This window comes from Excalfactoria chinensis, chromosome 3 (assembly GCF_039878825.1).
Source record: "Excalfactoria chinensis isolate bCotChi1 chromosome 3, bCotChi1.hap2, whole genome shotgun sequence".
NCBI classification, from domain to species: domain Eukaryota; kingdom Metazoa; phylum Chordata; class Aves; order Galliformes; family Phasianidae; genus Excalfactoria; species Excalfactoria chinensis.
In genome coordinates this window covers 39,714,068-39,726,370 of record NC_092827.1, presented here as the reverse complement: position 1 = coordinate 39,726,370, position 12,303 = coordinate 39,714,068, and the positions used below count along the sequence as shown (strand labels likewise).

The 12,303-nt window shown below is 39.1% G+C and overlaps 1 protein-coding gene across 4 annotated transcripts in view; it reads left to right on the top strand.

Moving 5' to 3' along the window:
• The window catches only part of HACE1 (HECT domain and ankyrin repeat containing E3 ubiquitin protein ligase 1), a 47,738-nt gene that overhangs the window by 14,896 nt on the left and 20,539 nt on the right, over positions 1-12,303 (top strand). For 2 of the 4 annotated variants that reach the window (XM_072331434.1, XM_072331436.1), the window contains exons 10-12: positions 2,483-2,589; positions 5,473-5,623; positions 9,905-10,242. In XM_072331434.1, the coding sequence (XP_072187535.1) occupies positions 2,483-2,589; positions 5,473-5,623; positions 9,905-10,242 (596 nt within the window). Of the gene's footprint in view, positions 1-2,482; positions 2,590-5,472; positions 5,720-9,904; positions 10,243-12,303 lie in introns of all 4 variants that reach the window. The other 2 variants (XM_072331433.1, XM_072331435.1) reach the window with 1 other exon arrangement.

Below are 12,303 nucleotides of genomic sequence, written 5' to 3'. Positions count from 1 at the left end.
CGGGACAAGGCTGAGGTACTTAATACCTTCTTTGCCTCGGTCTTCAATAGTTATGCTTGTAACTCCCTGGGAACGCAGTCCCCTACACTGGTAGACGGGAAGGGGGAACCAAAAGAGCCTTGCGTGATCCGTGATGAGATGGTCCTGGATCTACTTAGAAAGCTGAATGTTTATAAGTCCATGGGGCCGGATGGGTTGCACCCTAGAGTTCTGAGGGAGTTGGCGGATGTGGTTGCCAAACCACTGTCCATAATTTTTCAGCAGTCTTGGCTGACTGGGGATGTCCCGGTGGATTGGAGACTGGCAAATGTGACGCCTATCTTCAAAAAGGGCCGGAAAGATGATCCTGGCAGCTACAGGCCCATCAGTCTCACCTCGGTGCCTGGGAAGGTTATGGAAAGGATAATCTCAGGTATCATCATGGGCGAACTAAAGGTCAGCCATGGGATCGGGCCTAGTCAGCATGGGTTTATGAATGGTAGATCCTGCCTGACTAACCTGATTTCATTCTATGACAAGGTGACCCGCTTAGTAGATGAGGGAAAGGCTGTCGACGTGGTCTACCTGGACTTCAGTAAGGCCTTTGACACTGTCCCCCATAACATTCTGGTAGAGAAGCTGGCTGCCCGTGGTTTGGATGGGTGCACGCTCCGCTGGGTGAAGAACTGGTTGGATGGCCGGGCCCAGAGAGTTGTGGTCAATGGAGTGGAATCCAGTTGGCGGCCGGTCACAAGTGGCGTCCCCCAGGGCTCGGTGCTTGGGCCGCTTCTGTTTAACATCTTCATTGATGATTTGGATGAGGGGATTGAGTGCACCCTCAGTAAGTTCGCAGACGACACTAAGCTGGGAGGGAGTGTTGATCTGCCTGAGGGGAGAAGGGCACTACAGAGAGACCTGGATAGACTTGATCGATGGGCCAAGGTTAATGGAATGAGTTTCAACAGGGCCAAGTGTCGGGTCCTGCATTTTGGTCATAACAACCCCAGGCAATCCTACAGGCTTGGGGAGGTGTGGCTGGAAAGCTCCCAGACGGAAAGGGACCTTGGTGTGCTGATGGACAGTCGGCTGAATATGAGCCAGCAGTGTGCCCAGGTGGCCAAGAAGGCCAATGGCATCCTGGCTTGTATCAGGAATGGTGTGGTGAGCAGGACTAAGGAAGTCATCCTGCCCCTGTACTCAGCATTGGTGAGGCCTCACCTCGAGTACTGTGTCCAGTTTTGGGCACCTCAGCACAAGAAGGACATGGAGGTACTGGAGCAGGTCCAGAGAAGGGCAACGAGGCTTGTTAAGGGCTTGGAGAATCAGCCCTATGAGGAGAGACTAAGGAAGCTGGGGCTGTTTAGTCTGAGGAAGAGGAGGCTGAGGGGAGACCTTATTGCTGTCTTCCAGTACCTGAAAGGTTCTTACAGTGAGAGTGGGGCAGGTCTATTCTCACTACTGACTTGTGACAGGACGAGGGGAAATGGCCTCAAGTTGCGCCAGGGCAAGTTTAGGTTGGATATTAGAAAGAACTTCTTTACAGAAAGGGTGGTTAGGTACTGGAATGGGCTCCCCAAGGAGGTGGTTGAATCGCCATCCCTGGATGTGTTTAAGAGCCGCTTGGATGTGGTACTCAGGGATATGACTTAGAAGAGGTTTGTTGTTGTGGTATTGTTTTGTGGTTGTTTTTTAAGAGATAGGCTACTGGTTAGGCTGCGGTTGGACTTGATGATCTTCAAGGTCTTTTCCAACCTGAGTAATTCTATGATTCTATGATTCTATGAAGACTCCTAAGAATTTTAAGAATATAATAAACATGAGAAATGACTGCTATAAAAAGATGGAAAGTTATGGTTATGTAGCGGAAAGAAGTTTGGGATAGGAAGAGGCTTCACTGAATATCTTAAATTTGTAGAAGCCTGCCCAATAATTTTTTACAGTAAGAAATATTTTGCTTTAGACATTTGTAGCACTGAGAAAAACTTTCACGTAGTTAAGGTTGTTAGTGGAGTATAAGAAAAGAACTTGATGAAACTGCCTCTAGACATGTAAGTGTTTAAAAATGAACCAGGCAAATTAGACAAACTATTTTGGATCACAGAATGCAGTAAGTAGCTCTTATTATGGGATCAGCATGTTGGGCTAGATTGCCTTTGTGAAGTTCCTTTTCTTTTTTTGCCTTCCTGCAGTTTTGTTGTGTTCTGTGAGAAGGATTACTGATCTTTCTGAAAGTGAGGGTGACAGAAGTGAAGAAAATGAGAAGACTTAAGAACGCATGGTGAATGGTGTCACTGGAGAGTTGGTTCCCCTGTGAGAAAATGCCTAGGATAGAAAGAAGTGTACAACAACGGCGTTTATAAAATGCTAAGGTTAGGTTAGATGTTCAACAACAGAGGCATGTACATTAATGTTTCTAGGAATTAAAGCTAGACTGTGTAATGATATTCTAAGTTAAACTTTGGTCTGACACTCAATGCAATCTCTTTTGTTTTAACAAACCCAGTTGCGGCAAGTTCTGGAACATTTGTCTCAGCAGAGTGAAAGTCAGTATCTTAAAATCCTGACAAGTCTTGCTGAAGTTGCTACAACTAATGGTCACAAACTACTTAGGTAAGTGTGAGGGGATTATAAATTGGTTGGTAAGCTACCAGGTAGTTCTTGCCACTTAATAAATTTGATAATCTCAACCATCTGATGTTGGGCACATATTGGAGTAAAAGGATCTCATATCTAATTCTGGATAACAGAACCTGCTTAGATAACTGTCTTCACAAGGATTTCATTACAGAAAGTTGGTATCCTCCTTGTGTAGCTGTTAGGACCAGGAAGACTGAGTTGCAAAGTGAACTACTTTTTTTTATTTAAATAAATTTGATACAGTCATGTCATCTTTAGAAAGGGAAACTTTTTAGCCAGCAACCATTATTACTTCCCAGCCCCTCTTCTTTTTTCCTCACAACTTTTCTTTACTTTCTGCATGCTTTCCTGGTATGCCTGAGAAGAATTTTGTTTTTTTTTTCAGACACTTGAGTCATGCCTGCTGGCTCTGGTTGCCTTCCATGTTTACTAATACATGTATGAAAGCACCTGTACTGCACTAAAGCAAAAATAGCAGCGTAGCTATCTCAGCAGTACAAGTAGCAGTTAGTTGAAGAAGCATGTAAAATAGGCAAGTGTGTTTTCCTAGTACGCTTCACTAATTTTTGTGGCATCTATTAAAGGCAGTTTGTGCAAAACACTTCATCTGTAGTGTGTTGGAGTTTCAAATGTGTTTAATGTAAATTAAACTGATGATTTTGCATTTCTGTTTGATTTATTACTGTTATTGCTCCATTATATTGAGCAACATTCTCTCAGTATGGCTGTAGAAACAGTCTGTACAAACAGCTTGTATGTGTCTCAGAATATAAGCTGCTATGTGCCTCTGTAGTTGCTGAATGTGAATTGTATAGTTCAGGCTGAGGACAAATTAGAAGCATTCTGTTGCATAGGCTATGCATTTCTGGAGATGCCTGTACTGCAGGTGTACGGTTACAATTGTACAGCTATAAAGTTGATGGATAAACAGAGGTTACGTAGTAGAAAGAGGGTTAAGGATAAATGCTCACCAGTGTTGAGGCTTGCTGTAAAACTCCATTTAAGGGGCTGATCTCCAAAAAGAGATCCTGCCTTAGTGGTGATCAGCCCCTTAAATGAGATCTAGGAGAGGTGGACCCAAGCTCCACCCCTTCCGGGAGCACAGCTGAATTACCTTCACCTGTGCTCCTGCAGCTGACTCATTGCTTGCCTCAGTTGGTTAATCAGAGGTTCAGGCTGTGATCAACAGTTTCTCATACATGCGGATGTCCTGTAGGCTCTTAATGACCCACTTCTTTCGGTGTTCTTTCTTATTTATTTATTTTTTTAAAGGTTTGAGTTGCTTTAAAAAATTTGCCTGCAGAGCACTGAGGTAAGAGCTTTATTCAGAAGTATAATTAGTTTCTTGAGTTTAGGTCGATTGAAACCAGCTGTGAATTAGCATATCAGTAATTACATCAGAGGTGTGCAGCATCCTGTAAGGGTGTCAGTCTTCTGGAGTGTGTTGATCTTATAGTTAGAAAGCAAGTACTTCAAGGATAAAACTAAATATGTACTTCCTTATAAATACGCATGTGTATCAGAATGGTTCCAACCTCCTGCTGTGGGCAGGGACATTTTCCACTGAATCAAGATGTCCATGGTCCCGACCAACTTGGTTCTGAGCACTTACAGGGGTGGAACATCCACAACTTCTCTGGGCATTCTGTTCCAGTGCCTCACTACCCTATGAAGAAAGAGTTTCTTCCAAATATTTAATTCAAATTTCCACTCTTATTTTAAAGCAATTACCCTTTGCCTAGTTGGTAAATTCCCCAGTAAAGAGTCCCTCCCCATCTTTCCAGTAGGTCCCCTTTAAGTACTGGAAGGCTGTAATGGGGTCTCCTAGAGCCTTCTATTCTCCAAGCTGAATGTCACCTTTTTTCTTATGAGAGGTGTTTTGGCCCTCTGAGCATCTTTGTTGGTGTGAGTCCAGAGTAGGGCTACAAGTCCACGTCCAGCTGATGTTGGGACTGCAGGTCTGGATGCAGTACTTCAGGTGGGTCGCACTAGGGCAGAGCAGGGGGGGATGATCACCTCCCTTGTTCTGCTGGCTACCCCTCTTTTGATGAAGCTCAGGGTACAGCTGGCTTTCTAGGCTGCAAGCATGCATTGCTGGCTCATGTCAAGCTTTTCATCCACTAGCACCACCAAGTCCTTTTCCAAAGGGCTGCTCTCAGAACTGTGTAGATTTCAGTAAAGGAAATTTTAATTTCTTGCAGTTTTCTGTGTGTGTTTGTTCAGGATTGAGAAATTCTTACTTCTTGGGATTTAAAACAAAACAAGGTTAAGTTTGAATTAGAGTATTCTGCTTGTGCATAAACTCATGAGTGTATCCAATTCTACACCATGTTTGTGGTGGAGGAGTTTTTATAGATTTCAGTGTTGGCCAGTTAATAAGGCATAAAACTTATATATGTTAAATAAATAAGTAAAAACCCAGTGCTCTTATGTTGCATCTTCTAGGTCACTTGTTTTTCTTGGGTAAATCAGCGACATTTATCATCCTGACCCCTTAGCTGACTAAGGTAATTAATAGACACTTAGGACAGGAGTTAGGTTATGGATGAGCTGTGGTGGTATATCTGATTAATCATTACAGTTTTACCATTATATGTGATTCTCTTCTGGAATGAAAAATGCTTCCAGCTGGTTAACCCAATTTGTTTCATACATTGAGATCTTTACAGTAAAAAGCTGGATTTCTTACCCATGACCCGTGCAGGAAATAAACGTTCAAATATATTAGGGATTAAAAACAAGGACTTTTTTTTTTCATTGTGTTTATCAGATCTCAACATTAGATTGTTTACTTCTTAATATACTACTTTGTTTCATCTAGGAAAAGAAAACTAAATATTCTGTTTTTTCCCTCAGCTTGTCAAGTAATTATGAAGCTCAAATGAAGAGTCTCTTAAGGATCGTGAGGATATTTTGCCACGTCTTTCGCATTGGCCCATCCTCTCCCAGTAATGGAAATGACATGGGCTACAATGGAAATAAAACTCCAAGAAGTCAGGTGTTCAAGGTCAGAAAAGTATATGATGTTGTTAGGAAGATAGACGTTAAAGAGATGAATTTCACAAAGCATGCATTCATTAATCAGACATCTCATGAACAGGAAGTAAGTTTGGTTGATGTCCCTATCCCTTCTTAAGTTAAGCCTGACTCTTTTCTTTTGTTCAGTTATCTTTTCCACTGAATTCATTTAAACACTAATGCACATTTCACCTTATTCTTTATGTTTATTTCTTGTTTGATTTAGACGTCTTATTTGTTAGATGCTAAAAATGTAGTTCTCGACTGCTCTTTGTAAACATTGGTTTTATTTTAAATATTTTATTTTAGAATGTAGTGATCTCAAAATGTGCTAATATTAAACAGTGTAAAAGAGATTGTATGAATGTTGCTTCAAAATTAGGAGTTCTTAATTTCTAATCTATTCATTGTTTTCACCCTGATCATGATCCCCATCCCCCCCAACCAAGTTATTCTTGAGTGTTATTATTATATGCTTTAGAATGTACAGCTCACTACTTCCTTTGAAAGGTTCTTGATTTATAGCTGCTTTCAAAAATGTGCTTTAGGCTCTGGCCATCTAGGTGTTTAATTTCTGAAGTTTTTAAAATACTTGTTTGTGAGGAATCCTGTCAAAAATTGTAGCTTTACTTTCTGTAAGGCAGTCTCCGTTTCCTGCATGCCATTGCATTGGGAATACAACTGATAAGCTATTCAAAACACCAAAAGAAAAACAGCTGAAAAATAGTCTTTTTTTTCTTTTCTGTTTTTCTTCTTCCTTCCATCCTCTTGATGGCACAGCTCATATCACCAAATTTAGAAGCCAATGATTAAATGATGAGAATATTCTTTAACCCTTTAACCTTCACATTTCTACCAGGTGTTCTAAAAAATGGGGTATTTTGAAATTACTGCTTTTTTTTTTTTTTTTTTTTTTTTTTTTTTGGTGATAGGTTTATCAGATTATTTCTAGTAATTTTAAACAGAGCTATGTTAATAAGTTCATGAAAGATGACAATCTAATTACATCTATGTTTAGTTATTTAGCTTAATTTTTGATTTTCTTTCCTGGGAAGGAAGAAAGGCATTGGAATGTTTGAAAAACAAACATTTCTTTCTTTTTCTATAGGAAAATAAATATAATATATTAAATAACAAATTCATTTGTATCATCAGTATCAGACTAGAGCTTGAGTGTGCTGTGTGCTCAAAGTAATGCGTCATACTGTATGCAGTATAATATTTGTCCTTTAGGATTATTCATGAAAACATATTGAACTAAATTAGCATTTTGTGAATTAAACCACGTGTTCACTCCTTTTCAAAAAGCAAAGCCTTACCCAAATCACAAGAATGATTTTATTAAAGACACCATTTTTTAATGCTTTCATTGAAAACTGGTTTAAATGCACCAGAGCAGACAACAAACAGATGATGCTAAACACAGTTAATACAGAAATACTTGTGGTGAAAAGGTTGGACATGTACTGTTACCTTTCTTCTTTTTTTTCTTGGGAGTAGCTTAACTTTACATTTTTGTTCTGGCTTATGGACTAAAATAGAAAGAACTTTCTTTTCAACTGGAGCTCACTTCAAGACTCGTTATTAAAAAACGAAAAAAGTAAATACAAAATGTAAATACCACGATTTGTGAAGGAAGCTGTATTTCAGCAAAGTTACTTACTTGTGTGGCCATACTATTTTTATATGCTGGAGGAACTGTTGCTCCATTTGGTTTGTAGATTAGTCTTGTGCAGTAGACTTAATATTACACAACTGGCACAGCTTTCCCAGGACATATCAGTAATTCTAAATTCTGTAAAAACTGTTCTAATGTTATTTTAATGAAAGAGAAGAATATATATACTATTGTTGCATGAGCTAACAAAGCAAAACATTCATGGGGATTTAAAATTTAGTATTGTTATTTTTCAGTTATTTTAGAAATTCTAAAACCTGTGCGGTCCCTACTTAGGGCTAATGCTTTCTTTCTCCATGATATTAAATATAGGAGAAAAAATGTAAAATAATTGATGAGAGTTTGTTCTGGTTTGGGAGTGGAGTACACTGGTCTGACAGTGCAATTTTATTCTTAGTTGCAGTTGGATTAGCCTTTTCTTTTCTGGATGTGCAATTACTGGGTACTTACTACAAGATGTGATAATTCTCATTCCATTGATTGACTTTCCTTTCTCTTTTACTATTACTTCTCTCTCTATCATTTTTTGTTCTTTCTTTGGAAACATGATGTTGGGGGGCTCTTCACTCCTTTCAGGAGAGGGGGAAGCTCCTTTCCCCTCTATATTATTGTGTTGGTAATTGTTGTAGTGGTACTTGAAGAGACCTGGGAGTTGTCTGTCTTCATTGATGCTATCATCACCAGCTCTTTCTTCAAATGCTGTTTATTTGAACAAATGAAGACCTATAGATATTGTATTTTACTGTATGAGATGCTAATCACTTGTCCAATATTGTCTCGTTTTGAGAATGGGTTGGGAAACTTTCACTGGGAGGATGTTGCTGGGGTAGCAGTGGCAGGAGTTCTGCCTTCTGGTACCCTTTGAGATAAATAGAAGAATATTTTCAGTTGCTGCTGGCTTCTTTTTTTCCTTTCTTCTGAACACATTCCCTGTATGTGCAAGTAGGTCTGTGCATGATGACTTTTAAAGAGCTGATGCAAAAACATGCTTTATCCAGCATAAGAAATGAAGAAAAATCTTTTTACTCTTTTTTTTCCAACACTGTGTTACAGTTTTCTTATACTAGTGTACTGTTTGAACATACTTGGGAACATGTCAGAAATACTTAGTAATTTTGACACCTATCTTACACATTTCTTTTTTGAAGAGTTATGATTGTAATCTAGAGTAAAATTGGAAAGGTGAATATATCCTGATCTGAGGCTGCTGAGGAATGTTATTTCTTGGCAAGAATAAGAAAATCACAGTGCCATCTCTGCTTTACTATGTTTCCTTTTATGTAATTCACCACAGGCCATCTAGAGAGAGTTGTTGTTTCTGGGAGGGCAAGAAGTTAGTTTTATATGGTATGTAGAACAGTACCAGTACCAGACATGGAGAACAGACTGGCTTTCTTTCCTTAAATATCTTATTGGAGAAAATGGAAGCATTGGAGTTACTTAACAGTGAACTTCAACAAGAGTTTTTAATACGCATCTTTAATGGGAATTAATTTGTTCTGAGACAAATTACTCCAAATAACCTAGACTTCTGATACTCTCTGTTGAAAATAGCCCTTAATGTTTAAGGGCAGGGTTAGATGATGAGAATGTACTTTTCAGTACCTGCTAAGTCCTTAAATTCTGTAATTGATTAAAAATGTTGGTTCAAAAGTAATATATGGAAAAGATAATGTGTTAGATGTTCACTTTTGCTCTTGGAATACTATGGATGACTTCAGTCAAAAATTATCTTCGTCTACTCATAGAATGTCCACTTGTGGAATGTCCACTTGAGCAGCATTAAGGAGTGGCATAGTTGGACCTCATGCTTTTGAAATGCCTGTGAGGAAGCCACAAGTGTCTCAGCTCTTCCCATCCTTTGCTGTAGGCCTGCACCTGAGAGCAAATGTGTAACAATAATGCAATTGTGCCAGGTTTTCATTATATGGGTAGTGAGCAAAGAGTGACCTCTTTCAAATGAGATGCATGGCTTTACAAATTGCTATGACATCCTACTAATATTATTTTTATTTCATAAAGGTATTAGTGACCCCCAGTCTGAGACTTCTGGGATACTATCAAAATGAGCTGTATGATCTCATGCTGTACATAAAGCACTATTTACTTGATGTATGTATCGATCTGAATCTTTGGCTCTGTTTAGGGTTTGCTCTATCCATCTTGTGTGGGGAGCTTTTTTTGATGAGAACCTTAAGAAAGCACTCATAAGCTTAGTCTTAAAACTAGAGGTGTGCATTACTGTCTTTGACTGAATGCAGCTGTTGGGCAGAGCTGTGCTGTGTAAGAACGGTGAAGCCAAGCTGCGTTAAACAGTTCAGGGTTTGACCCTTCTTTAAATTATTTTGCCTTTGTTTTGTCTTCTCCTTTCACTCTATATGAAAATTTCTCTTTGTGCTCTGTGGCTACAAGTAGAGAATTTTTAGGAATATTTCAGCCTTATGTCTAATGTGACTTCTGAATTATGATTTTGAACTTTTAAATGTGAATGATGTCTTAATGTTAATGATGTGATGATCATATTATCATATTATCTAATGCGAACGTGTTCTTTTTTTTGTCTTTTTTTTTTTTTTGCTTATTTTATTGCAGCCACTAGAACTGCTTTGGCACTCTTTAGACGAATGGCTAGTTCTTATAGCCACGGAGCTGATGAAAAACAAAAGGGACTCTGCCAATATTACTTCTATTTTGCTGAAGCAAAAAGGACCAGATCACCAGGATGCTACTCCTACGCCTTCCTTTGCCGCCACAGGAACAGAGAGCAGAAAAGAGCTATCCACTAACACAGGGGACTCAAGAACATATGAAGTTGCAGGGAAGCAGGAAGCTTATGCTGATTGCCAGGATGTTATCTCCATGACAGCAAACAGGCTAAGTGCTGTCATTCAAGCATTTTATATGTGCTGTTCCTGTCAGATGCCTCAGGGGTAAGGAGGATACTGTTCGTTAACTAAGCTATTACATTTTTACAATCATATATGCTGTCTTGGAAGAGCGTTGTTGCTGACCAGATGATATTAATGGCAGTCAAGGGGCATACTTCCTGATGCTTTCATTAGTTCAATTATTTGATTTTTTTTTTTTTTCCTGCTTTAATGACCCCAAATGGCGCAGCAAATTTTACTTAATGCTGTCGGTAACTGCATTGGAGTGGGTTTCATATTGACTGTCTCTTTTTAATCATGTGGGATACATGCAGGAAATGTAGTTTTGATCTCTTGAAATTTGGCTGTTTCTGCTGCTGGTTCTTAGTGTGAAAATATCCCTAAGTTTAATGTGATTATCCCACAACAACTGTAATTGATCTCAGAAGAAATGCAGATCGTATATGAAAATGACAGCTGGGGCAAGACTCATTTGGCTGTATTGCAGAAGCTTTCCAAAGAAGCCTTTCATCTCAAAATAACACTCACTTGGAATTCTGCCCCAGGTTAGCAGGTATTATTTTGTGTGGAACAGACATGACATAACTTACGTAAATTAGATACCATCACTGTCTGGTTTAAAATGAAGTGTCTCTTCTGTAGCTGAGGTCTTAGTCTGTCCAGGCTTGCTTATATCTGTCAAGTGAACTTGCAAGGAAAAAATCCTTTGGCCTTCCTGAGTGGAGGGCTAGGAAAGTATGAAGTTTTGATCTAGGACCCTGAGAAATCTTGAAGTGAGGTTCCCTCTACATGATTTAATGTCCCTAAACTGAAGCATAGGAAGTTCTGCACCAATATATGAAGGAACTTCTTTGCAGTGAGGGTGACAGAGCATTGGAACAGGCTGCCCAGGGGTGTTGTGGATTCTCCTTCCCTAGAGATGTTCAAGACTTGACTGGATACCTACCTGTGCAGCCTGCTGTAGGGGGCCTACTTTGCAAGGGGGCTGAACTTGATGATCTCTGGAGGTCCTTTCCAGCCCCTACAGTTGTGTGATTCTGTGGTAACTCCTGATTATTTCCTGCTACTGGAATGATTTTTCTTTCTCTGCAAATGTAGTGGATCAAAAACTTTCAAGTCAGCCAGTACTGTTTGTCTGGTGTCTCATCTCTGGGCATTCTGGAAGATGCTCTGAGGATCAACACTTTCAACAAATGCTTTGTACTTCAGCTTTTAGTTTTACTTCACCCTGAATTAGAAACTGTTTTTAAGCCTTTTCCATTGAAATCTCCAACAAGACTTGTTAAGATGCTGTAGTAATAGAGTGTATTTATGACAGCCAAATGAAGAGTAGAAATACTTTTAGGAATGAGTGAGTCACCTTTTTCCCCTTCGATTTATATCTATAAAAAGATTAAGTTTGAGGCTGTCTGTATCCTGATTAGTTGCCTGTGGACCTTGCCCAGTGGTTCTGTTCCTCCACATGCTTTATTCTGGGACTGGGGAAGAACCTTGTGGTTACTGTCATAAAAGCTAGGAGAGTCAGAACAGTTTCAGTGGTTTATTGGTAACCTGGAGAACTTGGGATGTGTACAGTTATATAGGCAATAGGTAAACAGAGGTTATACAGACCTTTCATATGAAAGATCATTGTGATAAAAGAATAAACTTGCTGCTATGTTCAAATACCATTTAAATTCCAAAAAATGACACTTTCAGACAGAAAATAAATTTAAATAGCTCTAATTTCAGATTTGAGTGTCTTTTACGTTTAATGAAGGAGGGTAAACAGAGCTCATAGTTTCCCATTGTTTATAATGCTCATACAATAAAAGATGACATTTCGTGCTTTAATGGAAAATTATCTGATAATGAATTACTGAGTGGAAACAGAGAGTTAGCACTTAAGCTCTGAAAACTTTTGAAGCATTAAGGTTATTTTCATTTGCACACCATGATTACTTTTCTTCTGTGAGTGCTCTTATTGAATCTAGCCCTCCTGTGTCAAAATACTGAAATACAACGTTACAACTTTTCAGCATCAAAACCCAAGAGTTTAGAGAGTTTGTGTAAGTTACATCTAAATGTGTAAATTGCCACAGAATCTGTAAAGAGGAGACAGTG